This window comes from Halyomorpha halys, unplaced genomic scaffold (assembly GCF_000696795.3).
Source record: "Halyomorpha halys isolate HHAL.00 unplaced genomic scaffold, Hhal_1.1 Scaffold42.1, whole genome shotgun sequence".
NCBI classification, from domain to species: Eukaryota; Metazoa; Arthropoda; class Insecta; order Hemiptera; family Pentatomidae; genus Halyomorpha; species Halyomorpha halys.
This window is the reverse complement of record NW_027114384.1, coordinates 602,137-619,948: the sequence shown is the minus strand read 5'-3', so window position 1 is coordinate 619,948 and position 17,812 is coordinate 602,137. Positions and strand designations below refer to the sequence as shown.

At 29.7% G+C, this 17,812-nt stretch overlaps 1 protein-coding gene across 3 annotated transcripts in view; it reads left to right on the top strand.

The window, feature by feature from the left end:
• clu (clustered mitochondria protein homolog) overlaps positions 1-13,403 on the top strand; it is a 147,771-nt gene extending 134,368 nt beyond the window's left edge. For 2 of the 3 annotated variants that reach the window (XM_014432803.3, XM_067051571.1), the window contains 10 exons: positions 252-463; positions 1,830-2,036; positions 2,143-2,244; positions 2,352-2,572; positions 2,654-2,783; positions 2,861-3,133; positions 4,174-4,299; positions 5,784-5,999; positions 6,627-6,835; positions 12,008-13,403. In XM_014432803.3, coding sequence (XP_014288289.1) covers positions 252-463; positions 1,830-2,036; positions 2,143-2,244; positions 2,352-2,572; positions 2,654-2,783; positions 2,861-3,133; positions 4,174-4,299; positions 5,784-5,999; positions 6,627-6,835; positions 12,008-12,095 — 1,784 coding nt within the window. In that variant the 3' untranslated portion in view covers positions 12,096-13,403. Of the gene's footprint in view, positions 1-251; positions 464-1,829; positions 2,037-2,142; positions 2,245-2,351; positions 2,573-2,653; positions 2,784-2,860; positions 3,134-4,173; positions 4,300-5,783; positions 6,000-6,626; positions 6,836-8,447; positions 8,505-12,007 lie in introns of all 3 variants that reach the window. The other variant, XM_014432810.3, reaches the window with a different exon arrangement.
• The last annotated feature ends 4,409 nt before the right edge of the window (positions 13,404-17,812 follow it).

Below are 17,812 nucleotides of genomic sequence, written 5' to 3'. Positions count from 1 at the left end.
TTTTTTTTTTTTTTTCATTGTATCTTTGTATTTTTATTTCTATCATTTTATCTTAACATAGTTTCATTTTGTATCTTTTTAGCCCTGATGAAGCCCTGCAAAGTGGGGCGAAACGTTGAAAATAAATAGTTGTAAACTATTTTTATTTCTCTTTTGACCGCAACCCTGACCATCTCCCTATATAAAAATAATATTATTGTTTATTCAAATAAGACAATTCTTTAATTTAATGATTTTATTTTTTTTTTTAGTCGAAGAGAGTACTAAGGAGATTGTCAAACGAGCAGCGACTGCAGTTGGCTCCCTCAAGGAGACTGAGTTTGACATCCGCTTCAACCCTGATGTCTATTCCCCCGGAGTGAGGCACGTCGACAACATCTCCGCTCCAGATTCTCTTAAGAGGCAGCGCCAGCTAGTCAAGGACGCTGCTGATTTCCTAGTCACTACCCAAATTCCCAACTTTGTACGTCTACTTTTTAAATTTATATTTTATTAAGTTTTCTAATTTATCTTTCCGTTGACTTACTAGTGTAGTCTTCTTTTTAACTTATTTTGGAGCTGAATTTTTTGCTAATTTATGCTAGCATCTGATTTACGTCAAAGTAAATTCCGAGTTAATTAAGTCACTGAGAAAAATTATTTTTAAAATTTAAATGAAAAATAAATTTACTAAATTAATAAAAAAAAGATATGAGTAAAAGTAAATGTGTTTAACAGTTCAAAACAGACATGAATTCAATTAGTATTTGTTTAGAAACAATCACATCCAATTTTCGTGTTTTACAAGAAAAATACTTTAGCAAGTTTCTTTCTTTTTATTACTTTCTAGTATTATTTCTTCAGTTTCACAATGTTGTACAAGCAATGTGTGAATATTTCGTAAAGGGGAAAAAAAATGTAATAGAAGGATGAAAATTGAATGAAACTTTTAAATAAAGATGTATTTAATATTAGTAAAAATGTGGTGGTTTTTGAAAACTGAAATATTTAACAACAATGGTAGAATAGTTGTTTAAAATTATTTGGTATGCTAGGGTAGTCTTCTTTTAATTGTGATTTATATAATACTTTAATATTGAAGATGAACTCTTAAAAATTCAAGCTCACAACTTCCATTTTAATAAAGAATGGAAGATGTAAAAAAAAGGTTTAAATTTTTCCTTAAAATATTATAATTGATATAGCTTTATAACCCTTTGTGAAATTTATTTTTAAATTATGAAGAAGATGGCCAGGGTTTCGGTCAAAAGAAAACATAAAATAGTTAAGAACTATTTATTTTCCGACGTTTCGCTCCACTTTATAGAGCTATCATCAGGGCTGTTCCAGTCGAGAGATTTAGAAACAGTCTATTGACTGTCAATTGTCAGTTTCGGTCAGTCAAACAGTCCATTGACTGTTTGGAAATCTCTCGACTGGAACAGCCCTGATGATAGCTCTACAAAGTGGAGCGAAACATTGGCAAATAAATAGTTGTTAACTATTTTTTGTTTTCTTTTGACCATACCACTGATCATCTTCTTCATAATTTAAAATAATATGGTCAATCATTTATATATATGGTATGTAATTTATGAAGTCGCAGGAGGAAATGATTATTGACAAAATTGCATTTGTAAATGTTTTCTTGTTTCCATAGTCGTTAACAGCAATTGTTAGTTGTAACTTTAAGTCACCTTATTTATGACAAATGTTATAAGAAGAAGTATTGTGGGCACATAACTTTCTGTAATCTTAGTTGAGCAGAAATATAATCGTGTTAAGTGAAAATTTTGTGATCCACACACCGCCCAAGATTTTTATTATAGTTTTATTTTAATTCCTGTTAGATAAGAGAACTTCTGGACCACTCTTCTGCTCCTATGGACGGTATCACTCTCTCCGAGAGCCTCCACAGCCGGGGAATCAACATAAGGTACCTCGGCAAGATAACTGCTATGCTTTCCAAAATGAAGCAGTTGGAATACCTGCATACTATTGCTGTATCAGAACTTATTACACGAGCGGCAAAGCATCTATTCAATCTTTATATGCAGGTGATTAGTGTTTTGTATATTAGATGTGATGTGAAAATTATTCTTTATTATTATATTTGATTCTGTTTTAATATTTTAAATGCTAATAAAACTTCAAATTTTAAAGAGTACCGAGATGATGAGCCTGTCAGCTGCTGTCAGCCATTTCTTGAACTGCTTCCTTTCCTCCTGTCAAACTCAGCACCACCCTCAAAATGTCACCGATGAGGTACAGTACCATTGTTTGGAACTATTAATTTATTTTATAAGGAAGGTTTTTACAGTTTTATAAAAGTAAACTTTAATATGATATTAATTAAGTCTGTCGATATGCAGATGCAGAGTAAGACGTCGAAGAGAAGGAAGCAAGCAGGGAAAAGGAAGGGTCGCCTAAACCTCCTGCTGGCGGACAGCAATGAGTGGGCTACTCTTTCGCCGAAGGGTCTCTGGTCGCAGTTGAAGAGTGAGCTGAAGGCTTACTACGACTGGGAACTGAAGGCTGACTCAATCGACGTGGCTGTTGAGACTTATGGTTTGCAGAAGATTTCATTGCTTAGGTAATCAAGAGATTTGGATTTTGTAAATATTTCTCTAAGTTCAAAACTTGTTTTTCTTAACAAAAACTTCCACTATTTCAGGTCATTCTGTCTTAAAACAGGAATCCAGATTCTCTTAAGGGAATATTCTTTTGATACCAAAAACAAGCTTACGTTCTACGAAGAAGATATTTTGAATATTTTCCCAGTCGTTAAACACATCAATCCGAGGGTAAATAAAATTGTTATTATTAAATAAAAGCAAACTTGATTTTAACATGTAGTCTTTAAATGATATTTTGTTTTCAGGCGAGTGATGCCTATAACTTTTACACTACTGGTCAAAACAAAATCCAACAAGGGTTCCTTAAGGAGGGATACGAACTGATCAATGAAGCGTTGAACCTCCTCAATAACGTTTATGGTGCAATGCATCCAGAAATTGCGCAGTGCCTGAGAATGCTCGCTCGGCTCAACTACATCATGGGAGATCACGCGGAGGCGATGGGTATTCAACAGAAAGCTGTCCTCATGTCGGAGAGGGTCAACGGAATCGATCACCCTTATACCATTACTGAATATGTAAGTTATTATTGATTACCCTTATACCATTACTGAATATTTAAGTTATTATCCTTTAAATGTGAATAAACATTATATTTTTCTTTATTTATGAGAGATATGCTCCATTAATTGTACTACTTAGAGGACCTTGGTTGGAAGGTTTCTATATTCAAGTTTCCATGTTAATCTATATTCAAGTTCCTGTGTGGGGGACATTCCAATGGAACACCAATTTATATTGTATGTTTTAAAGGCATTAGTGAAATTTTAAAAATAAAAAATAATAATAATTGTAAGAGTTAATCTGTTATTTTGAAGTTAGCATTGAATCATAATTAAAAATGTGTGGTAATAAATCATGATTGAAGACTGGTCATTCAAATTTCTTTTAACAAAAGTTTAAAATGAAAAGTTAAATATAAAACCTGTAAAATATAAATAACCTATTGTGAAATTCAAATTTTCAATTTTTTTAAAAATAAAGTACTTATCCTCAGATCTATGACTAAAACTAATGCTTCAAAGGTTATTAAGAAGATTAAGATGGGGATGAGATCAGAACACCCCTACACACCAATGAATGCTAGTACAGTAGGCAAGAGACCACGTGGGAGGATAAAAACCATATATAGAGACAGAATCAATAAAAATTTGTGTTTCCTGTAATGATAACAGATGTGGCTTATTTCACTGATGATTTTATCTTTTATTGTTTCCTAAATTTATTGGAAATATTATATCAGCAGAAAAAATATGAAAGTTGGAAAATATTTAAATCCAGCTGTATAACACAGTATCAGTTTCACCGACTAGACTATTTGAGATGATGTTACCTTTTTAGTAATATATCTTCTTGTCCACCCATTGAAAAATAGAGCTTCTATTTGATTAAAAAAAATCATTTACTACTAATTCTATTATATTAACCATAAATAAAATATCAAGCAGAAGTATTTTCTTATAGCATAATTTATTTATTTTTTATTATTATTAACTTACTACACATTTTTTTTATAGCTTAATGTCTTTAGATAGTTATTGATATTTTTTTTTTCCAGACACACCTTGCTCTTTATTGTTTTGCGAACGGCCAAGTTTCTACTGCTCTTAAGTTGCTCTACAGGGCGAGGTACTTGGCTCTCTTAGTCTGTGGCGAGAATCATCCAGAAATGGCTCTTCTCGATGTTAGTATGAATGCTTACGTTTAAATATAATTATAATTCTTCATTATGTATAATTTTTTTCTCATAGAAATAAATGATATATTACAACAGTAGATAAATCTGGCTCTCCTTTGGATCAAGTACGGCTTCCATTACTAATTCAGTAATAAATAATATTTATTGAAAAATTGAAAAGGAATCGGAATTACTATAAATGAAAGAGAATCTTCTTCGTATTCTAGCAACAGACACAATTAGCAGCTTCTAGTAATGTTGGTAAATACTAATTTAAACTCGTGCCTTCCATTTTTCTCTGTCCCTTACTTGTATTATTTTTAAATTCCTCTGGCGTATATCTTAGAGTGGAATACATTATGTCTCTAGTGACCCTTAAAGTCATGAAGTCTCTTTGACATCCTTCACCTATCGGATGGAAAACATTCCGTCCTCAACAGATGCCAAAACCATTTCAATCTTTGGTTTCTGTGATATTTAGGCCTTTGTATTTATTGTACAGATCCCTATTTTTCCTATATCAGCTGCACTAACCTACAGACTTGGCAGACTTATTTTTTTAAAGTCTTCTAAAAGTGTGACTTATAAAAACATGAAATTGCATTAAATAAAAAAAAAACAAAATGTAAAGAATAACTTGTAGAATAGAGAATGAAACCAGGAAAGTCAAAAACTGTGTTGTTTATTTTTAGTTATTACTGCCCTTTTTTTTTTTTTTAGTTATTACTGCTCTTCTTTACACAAGATTGTTTAATTATGGCAGTCTCTGAAATTATAACAAATTTAGTTTTATTTTTTTATTTAAGATTTTCCTATCCAATGCCCATTCCTCCCTTGGACTATATCCCATCCAGGATTCATCCATTTCATTGTCTCAGGTTTTTCTTGGTCTGTCTCGTCTTCTACCATCTATTTTCTACGAATTCTACATCTATTTCCCTTGGTTATTGTCCTTCAGGTATCTTTTTTAAATGCCTATACCACTTCAGGCTTTTTTCCTTAATTTCCTGAAAATTGTTTTTCAACTGCTATCTTTTCTATTAATGCTGCATTTCTTACTTTATCCATTGCCACTCATTACCAGTAATCTATTTCTGTACCCAGACGATCTTCCTTAAATGATCTGCTTCATACATCATAACAATGCTCAATATTATACTTTTGTATATAATTAATTTTTAATATTATAAATAAATTTTTACTACATAATAATATTGAATTGAGCAGTGATATTACTTTTTTACTCTTTGAAATTCTTCTTTTGTTCATGTCACGGGAACCATTTAATTCAGTAATAGATCCAAGGTATTTAAGATTTTGGACTATTTTCAGTACCTCAGTCAAATTCAATTATACATCATCATTGCTGGATGATATAAATTGTATCATCTTAAAATTAATAACATTTTGTTTATATTCATGTAACCTTCTCAACAGGTTTTTGAGAATGAAATAACAATGTTAATAACTTTTTTTTTTTTTATTTGCAGAGCAATATCAGTTTGATCCTCCATGCAGTCGCAGAATATGAACTTTCTCTTAGGTTCTTGGAAAAAGCTCTGGAACTGAACATGAGGTATTACGGACCTAAATCTCTGAAAGTTGCTGTCAGTTACCACCTAGTTGCTAGGACACAGAGCTGTATGGGTGATTTTAGGTCAGCCTTGAATTCGGAGAAGGAAACATATGCCATATATAAACATCAGGTATCTACATATACTTAGTATTACATAAACTTTATTTTCATTTAGCTATTTATAAAATAAACTGTCAGAGGAATTGCGATTATCAGTAAGTTTCAAATCTGAATATTTATGGAAATACGTGTTTCAAGGCTAAATAAACAAGTCTTGCAAATCGGTGTGTATTTAAAACTGAAATTTTTTTTTTTAACTGCCAAATGTGCACTACGGCCACTTAGGGCCTATTGTACATTATGGGGTTGCTCATAGCACCTGCTCAACACAGCATCGGTTTCACTGACTTTCAAGACAGAGCCGCCATGACTGAGAAGTGAAGATAGACTATCACAGAGTACTGTGGTGAACGTAATTATTTAAGCATAAAAAATGTGTAAATTAACATAGGTAGTAATAGTGAAATTTTGTAGAAGTATTTAGTGATCAAGAAAAGCAATCCTAAAAATTAATAACGGATTTGAGTCCCTAATAAATTAAATTTAGTAATTATTTGATTCTGTTTACATCCAGTGACATAACCTATTATGATATTTTCCTTAAATATCGCTATATTTGATTTATTGAATCCATTTGCTATTTACTATGACAATTTGTTTGCCTTATATTAACGAATTTAAATTTTTTTGCTATCAGTTGGGCGAGGATCATGAAAAAACAAAGGAGTCTTCCGAATGCCTGAGGCATTTGACTCATCAAGCAGTCGTCCTCCAGAAGAAGATGAACGAGATATATACAGGCAAACCAGGTGCAGGTCTTCCTCCGATCCAGATCCAGCCTCCTTCGATGGGCTCGGTCCTCGATATGCTCAATGTCATTAACGGAATCCTCTTCGTTCAAATAAGGTCAGTTGATTTCTAGGTTTTAATTTGTGTGTGTATATAAAACCTGCTGTATAATATGCCTTTACTTTTCATTTAATTTAATTTAATTTTGCTAAATGCTAAAATTTAATATATTAAAAAAATAAATATTTTTCACCTAGATTAGTTTAGATGTATTTGTTGGCTTATAATACAACCAAGGAGTCAGGAAAAATTGGTGTTAGCACATTAGTACATCAATATTCAGATAAAACCAAGTTAATTTTAAAATACAATATTTTCATTAGAATTTTAACTCAAACAATATAATATACAGTGTAATCTCCATAATCTGAGCTAATCGCTGCAGGGGGTTGTTCGGATAAAAGAATGTATTATCAAAAATGGTGTAAAAAAATTAACAATATGAGTGTACATAACATACATAACTATTTTTATTTACTTCTTTTTTTTTTTTTTTAATTTTTTAAAAATCTATCTTTTTTAAAGAAGTATTTTTTTTTCGTCTGATGCTATAAGTGTTATAACATCACTGGGTCACTAGCCATGTATTGGGCAACTACACTTTGTGTGTTCTTTTACATCGTCAGTATTGCTGAGTGATGATTTAATTTGTTATAATTACAAGATTGTTCACTTATTAGAGAATAAAAGTATAAATAAAATTAAAAATACTCTTTGTTATTGTTATTGATTTATTCAAGACGTGATAAAAAAAAATAAAAAAATGAGTTCACTAATCAAATTTGTATTATAGATATTTCTACCATTAATTAAATTAGTTTTACAGAATCAAATGAATTTTTTCTAATTCCAAAAAAATATATTATAAATACTTTCATAGAATTAGATTACCTGTATAAAAATATACCCAACTGTATAAAATTTCCACTTTACACTTTGGATTTTCACGGTGATTACAAAAACTTGCTTATAGATCAGGAAGGTAAAAATTCCCTTCACATGTGTTCACTTTGAAAAAAAATGTTATTGCTTGCTGAGTTTTCTCAAAAAAAGTAACTTTTTTTTAACGCCAGTTTCGATTATTGGAATGTTCGAAGTACCAAAGTTCGGATCACCGATATTACACTGTATAATGTAATATAATAATATAATAAAAAATAATGTGTACTGATACTAAATGCTTAAATAAAAAAAAAAATCAATGTTTTCAACTTAAAAATTAATAAATAGTTGACACCAGTTCTTAATTTTATTATTTATTTCTTGACTGCTACCCAGTTGACTTCTTTCTTCTAAAAATACTTCCACTTATTTGACAAAATACATTTATAAATAATAATTAATAATTGAAATTGATAGGTTTACCCACTCCTAGATTACATGAGTATCTCATTTTAGCTAGGCTTACCATTACCATAAGGAAAATAACTGTAATGATTATTTTATTTTTTCTGTTAATTTTTTATTTATTTTGTACAATTATTATTTTTTTCATTTTTTTCTCTAATAATATGGAATGTATTTTTGTGTTTATTTTAGACTTTTAACATTTTAATTTCCTTTTTAGACAAGTAATTATAACATTTTACTATGCGCTTGTTTTTATTTGTTTTGTTAATGATATTAACATTTAACTAGTGCCTGTATTTTGCTTTTGAATTGTTTGCAGGTTAATTCCTGCGAGTGTTGTAGTTTAGATGGTGCCACCATGTGCGCATGACAATAGGTAGATTTGTATTTGCTTTGTTATAGTCAATTTAAATTTACCTTTGGAATGGTTTTGGTTTTTAATTATTTATTTTTTTAATATTTAAAATTTTAGATGGATTTGTTATTACAGAAAATTGTAAAAGGAGGACACCCTCTGTGATCATTCAGAATGACAGTCGTCATTCAAAAGCCAGACTGACAGTCATCATTAAAAGCCAGACTGACAGATGTCATTCAAAAGCCAGACTGACAGTCGTCATTCAAAAGCCAGATTAACAGTCGTCATTCAAAAGCCAGACTGACAGTCATCATTCAAAAGCCAGACTGACAGTCGTCAGTCAAAAGCCAGACTGACAGATGTCATTCAAAAGCCAGACTGACAGTCGTCAGTCAAATGCCAGACTTACAGTCATCATTCAAAAGCCAGACTGACAGTCGTCATTCAAAAGCCAGACTGACATGGCTGTATCGAATCATGAATAACCCTACACTAGACCAGATTTGGGCAACAATGAAACTAATAGCTAAAGTTGCCATGGATACGATATTTATTTATCAATGGCTCATTCATGGATAAGGGTCGTTGCCATGGCAATTTTAGTAAATTAGTTTTAGCTATAGCTAATTTTTGCCCATCTCTGCACTAGACTAATGCCCAACTGAGCTTGTAAATGAAATATCGAACATAAAGTTCTTGTGCTACAGGCTAGTCAAAAATCTTTTGTGGTAGTAGAGTTCTGATGTGTTTTATGGACCCTTATCCAATATATTTTAAATAGAACTTCATTTTTTTTTTCTCTTGATGATGACTCTTAATGTGTCGAAATTCACTCTAATTTATTTGTTTTATCTCTAAATTATTGAAAGCCTTCTGTGATCTGTTATTGTCGATAAGTAAGGCATTAGTTAATATTCAAGTTACAGTTTTCTGTTTTAACATTTCTTTCTATTTTGTAAAATTATCTTTACATAGCCGAAACTATTTGAATACTTCCAAAGCAAATGTTGATTTAAAATTTTTGAATGTATCAGCTTGCAAATCACTTAAAACCTTTCCAAAGCTTTACTGAGCAACAGCTGTTTAAATATTGAATGCATCGCCTTCCAGATCACTTTCAAATTTTCCAAAAGCCTTTTCAAAGCTTATGTACCAGCTGTTAAACTAACTAAACAAAATAATTAAAACACTGATTCTTGCGACTATTATTATTAATTCAGAAAAGACTTGGAAATGTTATAATTGTAATTTTATTGAAACAACTATAGTTGATGCATTCTATCTCATCAGTCATCTTGATTTTAAAATACTTATATATTACATAGGTCAAAACTAAATTTTGTGTCTGGGTTCTGATGTCAAATTTTCATTTCTTCCTTGTTAACAGTAAAAAAATACTTTGCCAGATTAAGTTTGCTTTTGTAGAAATGAGAATGATATTTCAAATTTTAAGTGAAATATGCCCAACTTTTTCAATTGTTACTAATTAAACAGAAACCTTGACAGAATAGTAATAATTAATAATAATTATTTATTTATTTGTTTATGGGACCACCCCCGTACAAATGGAGTTAGCCTGTGAAATACCTGAAATAGATAATCAATTGTAGTAATTTTACAAAAATGATGAGTTAAATATCGTTTATATAAACTAATAACTAGCAATATACCCAAACTGGGCTATCCAAATTTGTTAGAATAAAACTGTAAAACAAAAACATCACTTCATATTTAATAATATTAAAAAAAAAAAAAAAAAAAAAAAAAACTATACCTCTTATTGGGACAATAGATGTCAAGCTCTAAGGAAAAAGTTTTGCGTTACATATTTAAAAAAAAAAAAAACAGTTTAAGATCCAATCCTGAGAGTACAGACAGGAATTCATACAACTGATATATAGCTAATATTGCCTAGCTTCGACATGTATCGGATTCGGTTCTCATGATAGGTGGGGCAATTTGTCAAAAAATGGAAACAATCCTCCAGGGCCGTTCCATCACATCATGGACATAGCTTCTGTGGGTCCAAAGTATATTTGTGTCGACTGACATTTAGAGTAATTGCATATTTACCGGAAAGTCGTTGTTGGACAATTATTCTCAAGTGATTTATCTTAAAGCTACCTAAAAGTCAGTTGCCCTATAACTCACTTGAAACTTGACAGACTAGCTTCCAGTTTCTTTTGTTTATTCAATAAAATTTACTACAATATGAACCCGATTACTTATTAAAATACAGCTTGGAAGAAGATAGTTTACCGTTTGAAGTAGATTGTACGACGATAGTCCGGGTGGCAGTCAATAAAGGTATCAAAATAGTAATAGAAAACTATTTATTGTTACTCAACGTTTCCTCCCTCCCCCCCCCCCCAATTTTTAGGGCTTTAGATTGAAACAAAGTTGACAACTGGGCGAAATGTTGATCAACAATAAATAGTTTTATTTTACTATTTTGATACTTTTATTGACCACCCGGACTGTCTCTACAATAAAATACAGCTCTTTAAACATTGGATATGTTTCCTAAAAAGTCAGAAATTACAATAATTATTTCTTATTTTGTGAAATATTGTCAAAAATATTTGCTAAACAAGAGCAATCATATAGAACAAATTTAAAGTAAATTTTGTTAGCTTTCATTTCAGTCCACAAGAAAAATTTTAATCTGTTACAAATGGCAGATAACCAAAATTATTGATAAGTAGAATTTCAAAGAAAAGTTAAAGTTATAATTATTAAATTAAAAAAAAAAAAATTATATCTGGGTGTAATTATTAAATTTTTATTAATTTGTAATAAAATAAATAAATTTCTTGTATTATATTCATTAAACTAGCTTTAATTTGAGTGCTAATAGACATCTGTACATTGAGTGATTTTTTAGTTACAGATTTCTCAAAATAAATTCATGAACTACTGATTTTTCAGTGCATTTTTTTTATGAAATGATGCTTTTTAAAAAGCCTATTCTCGGAAACTATTGAATGTAAATTGTTCTATTAGGGCTCATATTTTAGCAAATTTACTCTACTTTAAATGAAGCCCTATTAGATTCTGGTGTTGCCAAAAAACTGTTTAAAAAATTGATTTTTAATTTTGAGCTCTATTTCTTTAAAACTACTAACATTTTTCATTCCCCCTACCTATACTTGGCAAACTCATGAATTTTGACTCGTAATTATTCATAGTTTTCATTAAAGTAATCAAAAATTGGGATGAAAAAACTGCCTTTTTTTCACCTCGCCTCTTATGCTATAAAACCAAATCTGCTGCACCCCATCTATCTTTAGTATCAATTAAAAGGTTAAGATCCAAAATATTCTAGTTTCTACAAAAGCAAATTTTATAAGTAACAATTGAAGGTTATGGTTATCATTCGATCTATGGAATCATAATTTAATCTTTAGAACCTTAACACAAAAAATCATTCATTTTTTTTACCTGTGTTATTGATAAGCAACTAATTGTAATTTTATGTTTTGAAAACGAAGTTTTATTGATCTATGTGTGTTTTATTTCAGCCGTCAAGACATTGAGAACTTCAAGGCCAAAATGGAAAAAGGAGAAGAGATAGAAACTGAAATTCCAAAGCCTGTCGAATCTAGTTGAACCTAATTCATTATTTTCCCCTGAGTATTTTGCTGACTTACATATTTTTTCAAATCAAAAAAGAAAGAAAAAGAGAAAGTCTTATTTTTACCACAATATACCTAAAAGCTTCATGTGTTTAGGTAGATTATCATTTTTAAAGAGAGATATATTTGAAAACTGACAACTTATTTTTTTACATTGGATTGATATTGTTGATGTTTGCGAGTTATCTCAATTGTATAAAATATACTACTTGCTAGATACTGTCGAAAGGATTGTGCCTTTTCTTTCATTCTTGATCAAAAGTGCTTGAACAAATTGACCCGACGTATTCTCATCACTGTCACTCAAATCCGATATCTCCGACAAACTTTACATCCGAAAGTTGAAAACATGGATCGGCCGAACGAAGGGGAATGAATAGTGTAACAGGCTTTATAGTAGTCATTTAGTGATCAAAGTTTTTTCTATGGTTTATAGATAGTGATATTCTTTAGTACGTTGTATATAGTTACTATATAGTGTGTTCATGGATTTGTATATAGTTTTGTCACAATTATGAAGCCAAAAGAGCTTTAAAGCCAACTCTAAATATGTGACCAAAAATATTTAAAAAAATAAATAAAGATATATAAAAAAATTAAATAAATTGTCCTTAGACAAGAGTATAAACAGTTGTAATTGAATGAAAAAAGTTATAAAATTTGACAGCATAGTAAATGCTTAAAATTAATTTATTCAGTGAACTAATAAGTCATATCAGGTATGTTTAGTTTCATTTGAATTGAAAAAAAGTAAATAATTATATCTTATAGATGAACTGGATATACTATTAAGGCCTATCAAATTTATTTTTTTGTTTTGTTAGAACCCTAGATAGAGTAGATTATAACGCCATGTCGTTTTTGTTTCTCCCAATATTTTGGGAGCAGATGAATAGTTGAATTAGTAATTGTTAATGTTTCTGTTTTTTATTTTGATTTAGCGAAATATTTTGTTTATACGTAAAACTTGTTATTTTTAACTCTCAACTAAGAAGTCATTTGTTAAAACATCAAATTTTTTTTTATAAATTGAAAAAATAAATATAATTTGCTCAGAATGTATTTTTTCTATAGTGTTCAAATCAAAGAATCAGTTGTTAAATGAGACATTTATCACAAATGACTGAATTTTGTTCATTGTTAAGTTACCTTATTTATAATTGTTAAAAAATGTTACATATAAAATTTAAAAAATGTAAAACGATTTCGAAAAATCAAAATATCATAATTCGATGTATTTAGCAATAAAATGATCAATGTAACTTTTATCTTACTCTGTAAACAGTAAGGAAGAAGACTGCTCCGATTACATGTGATCTTAATGATTCAGTTATCGCAAATGGTTGTATATATGTTGAAATTGTTATGCTTCTGAGTGGCCCGAGCTTGCGGTGAGTCATTTGTTTTTTTGTGCTCATTTCGCAGTGGCTATGAACCACTTTGTTAGTTGAATACACTTCATATGTTGACAATTGTATAAAATAAAATTGATAGAAAAAAATATATTTGTTTTATTTTTTGATAATTTTTCCTCCATTATACTTTTTGATTTTTTAGTACTTTTTTTACCTCTGTACTTCTCTTACTCATTTATTAAAATGAAAAATGTATGAGGAAGTATTATCGTCATGAAAAATTTCAAGATGTGACTACAGAATACTAAATAGTGTGAAAAAATTCAACAAGATGAATTTACATAAGTATTTTATTTACTCAATTTTTTTATATAAAAAAAAATAGAGTTCACCAGCAAAATTTGTATTATACTTATTTCTAATATTGATTAAATTAGTTTTACAGAATCAAATGATTTATACAATAGATATTGTGTATTTTTAATTCCAGCAAAATATATTATGAATAGGAATTAGATTACCTGATATCAAGACTAAAAAAATTTCCACTTTCCATTTTCACAGTGATTACAATAACTTGCCTCTAGATCAGGAAGTTAAAAATGTCTTTTACACATGTGCACTTTTATATGAAAACAATAATGTTATTGCCTCTAGAATTTTCTAAAAAAAAAAAAAAAGTAACTTCTTTTTAATGCCAGTTCGGATTACTGGAGTGTTCAGAGTACCAAGATTACACTGTACTACTTTTTATAGTCTTCTGAGTCGAAAAGACAAGTATCGTAAAATGGTCTGTGTTTGAGGAAACATTTTGAATCAAAATTCAAGATACTGTCTAGTAATATATATATATGATGCAGTAAGTAGGCCAAAGCCTGTCTTGGCCACATCAGTGTTTTAGCTGAGATCAATAAATCACCATGAGTGAATAATCTACAGCCAACAGGCGAAGGGACAGAGGCAGAATGAAGGAGAGAAGAGGACAATATGCACCCTTGAATTCCCTACGGCTCACTAAGTAATCAACAATACCTTCTATTGACTTATGTAACCCAATAATCAACATTATATACCAACCACAAACCCTATTTTACAGCCCTTCTAGGATATATAATCAATTGTGTACAAATCAATTCAGGAATAGAGGTCTATCTCCCTATTTACCTATATTTCATTCATTTTTAAATCAATTAATACAATCCACAATGCTGTGAGACGGGATCTGCGACAACTGAGAATCCCAATTACCCTTACAGAAGACAGAAAAAGATGGTTGGCGGCCGTTGAGCAAGCCAAGGGTAACTTCTTGCGCCTGTTGTGCCAATAAAATAAGTAGAAGAGTACAATCCACTCAATAAAATCCAAAGACCAGTTTTATACTTATACCACATCTATGCCAGCAAATTACAATTAATTTGGGTAATATCCCCCAACATTTTATCCCTGGGAATATATAAATTAATAGTCAATATATAAATAAACAGTCTATATGTAAAAAGTCTTGCTCAAAAAACAAGTCTTGAGAAACCTAAATTGTACGTTTAGGGCAGATGTATGCCTAGGACGCTATAGTAAATTTTAAATAAACTAAGCATTAGTTCTACTTTATATAACAGATTTTACACTTTTTTAGGATCTTCTCGAAAAAGGCTCTAACAATTTTCATTAAACTCTAAATAAATGTCTAATTAAGAGTTGTTTAATATCAGTTAGGTCTTATCCTCATTATAATAGTCTGACAGGACTAAAGCTGAAATGAACAATGTTTAAATAATCATCCACCAATGTATCTTTAATTTTGAATATTTGAAATACATAACCAGTTCTCATTATTAGTTATAATGAACAATGGATAAATAAAGAATTTGATGAGAAACTAAAGAAGAAAAAAGGAAAAATAGAACAGGAGTTCAGAGAGGTTGGTAAATCTGAAAAAGCTGAGAATAAAAAAGAAATATATACCAAAGTCACCCTAAGTAAACACCAGTAAATTTCTGTGATGTGTATACTACACCAGAATTTTTTACTTTTATTTATCTTTTAATGAAATATTGATAAGAAAAAGATGGTCGGGGATGCAGTCATTGAAATACATATAAACAATAACTTATTTATTTGTGCCAACATTTCAAACTAATTTTAGGCTAATACTATAGAGTTCAGAATTATACAAAATAAATGATAAAAAGATTAAAAAACAGACAGTGTTAAAGTAAATAATGAAAGGTGCGGAAGAATGTAAATGATTTATCATGTTTATTTCTTTATTTACTTGAACACTATCTATTTTTTTATCATTTATTTCTTATAATTGTTATATTTCATCTTCTATTATTATCAATTAACTACTATCTACTTGATTTATTGTTTTGTATATTTCTAAGTTTGTTTGTTTATTTTATTTCATGTTTCACTGAGTTATGGTTGTTATCTAACTTTTTTTTCCAGCCCTGATGAAGGCTTGAAATTCAGTTTGAAATGTTGGCTCAAATAAATAAAGTTTTCTTTATTAATGTATTTTTTGCTGACCACCTCTCCCCCCTCGACCATCTTCCTCTCATATTAATCTATGGTCAACTATTAATACCTCAGAATGAAATATTTAATAAGAGAAATTTTGGAAAATTTCATCACTTAAATTATATTCTATATTTTAAGGCCAAATCAAAAATAACCATGTCTTGCAAATGGTCTGTGTGCATCTGAACAATCTCATTTGAAAACATAAAGTTGTACTTAACTGAAATTACGTATTTTAGGTTGATAAATTCAGAAAGGTGTTGTTACCTTATTTTTCTCCAAAATCAATTTACCCAAAATGCTATTTTATATTATTGATTTCACAATTTTCTTGAAAATGGCTTTAATGACTTTGATTAAACTCATTATATCAATATAGGATCATATTATCTTTAATGTCAAGTATGTCATATCTTCATTATAATAGCCTGGCTGATCTGAAGTACTGAATTTTCAAAATATCTTCCTCTAATGTACTTGTAATTTTGTAGATTTGAAATAACTAATCATTTTCCATTGTCAGTTGTAAAAAATAGAAATTTAGAAATATGAAAAAGTTTGATCATTAATTAAAGGAGGAATATTTTCTAAGGTTAAAAAAAAATAATCTGGAAATAAGAGTTGTTATATGTATTATTTACAGTATATTGGTATTCTCATTATTTTCACTATATACAGTATATTGGTGTATTATATACAGTTGAAAATTCAATAATTAAACTGAATTTGTAAATAAGTATCCTTAGACTTTCTCACTGATGATTATTCAAAGGTTGTACATCATGATAAATGGTTTGTTATATGGTAGTGAAATTGTTGTGGATAATCTTATAATAAGAATAATTAAATATTAATGATTTTAAATTTTAAAAAATAGGCTTTTAACTTATAATAAAGGAAATGACCTGGGCAGAATAGCCTGCAAAAGTAACTTTTAAATTAATGTGAGGAAGAAATTATAATTGAAGATGTCCTTGAGGATGGCTAAAATGGACGAAACGTTGGACTGGTGAAAAATAAAGAGTGTTGAGACAAAAAAGGATACAAATTTTTGATTTATTTAATAAATAATTACCTTGTCTCAAGAAATTGAAATAATATAATTAAAGAACTCTTTATATTTTTTTAAGGAACTAAAAGTAATTGCTAACACAATTCACTATGGTGAATTAAAAAAAAAAGCTGAAAACTTAGGAACTGAACTTCCCTAGACGAGATATTTTATGTGATCAAAAATGGAATAGAATTTCTATTAATAATGGACACCTTCTTTGGAAGAAGGGTTTTTTTTTTTTCTTACGCCAGCGGAAATAGACTATTTTAAGCCATTTTCCCTCTCGTAGACCTATATAAGTTTATTTTTGATTGAGTTGGTTTGTATCTTGGTAAATAGTTTGTAGGCATATTTGGAAATATGATCATCCATGTCACCCATGGTGCGATGCCTTACCGATGGAGGTTTTTTTCCTGTCACCAGTTGGAAACAAACCATGCACTCAGCTCTGGTAAGATTGCAGAAGATTCGTTCATCTTTTTTTAGTAGGCTATATCACTTCTGACTTGCTTGAACTTTGTGCATAGCACTTGTCTTTCCCTTATAATGAAAATTTTTAATAGATTTCACTGTTGTGTAAGAGAGTGGCCGATACCAACATAGCCTGGTATCCACTGCAGAGCTATAAAGATTGAGTTTGTAAGGAACTCTGCGTTGCCATTTTCTTTGCCAATCTTTAAACTCATTCCACAAAGTTACCAATATATTGAAAAAAATCTCTTTCAGACTTAAACTGAAAGAATTAATGAAATATCAAACAAA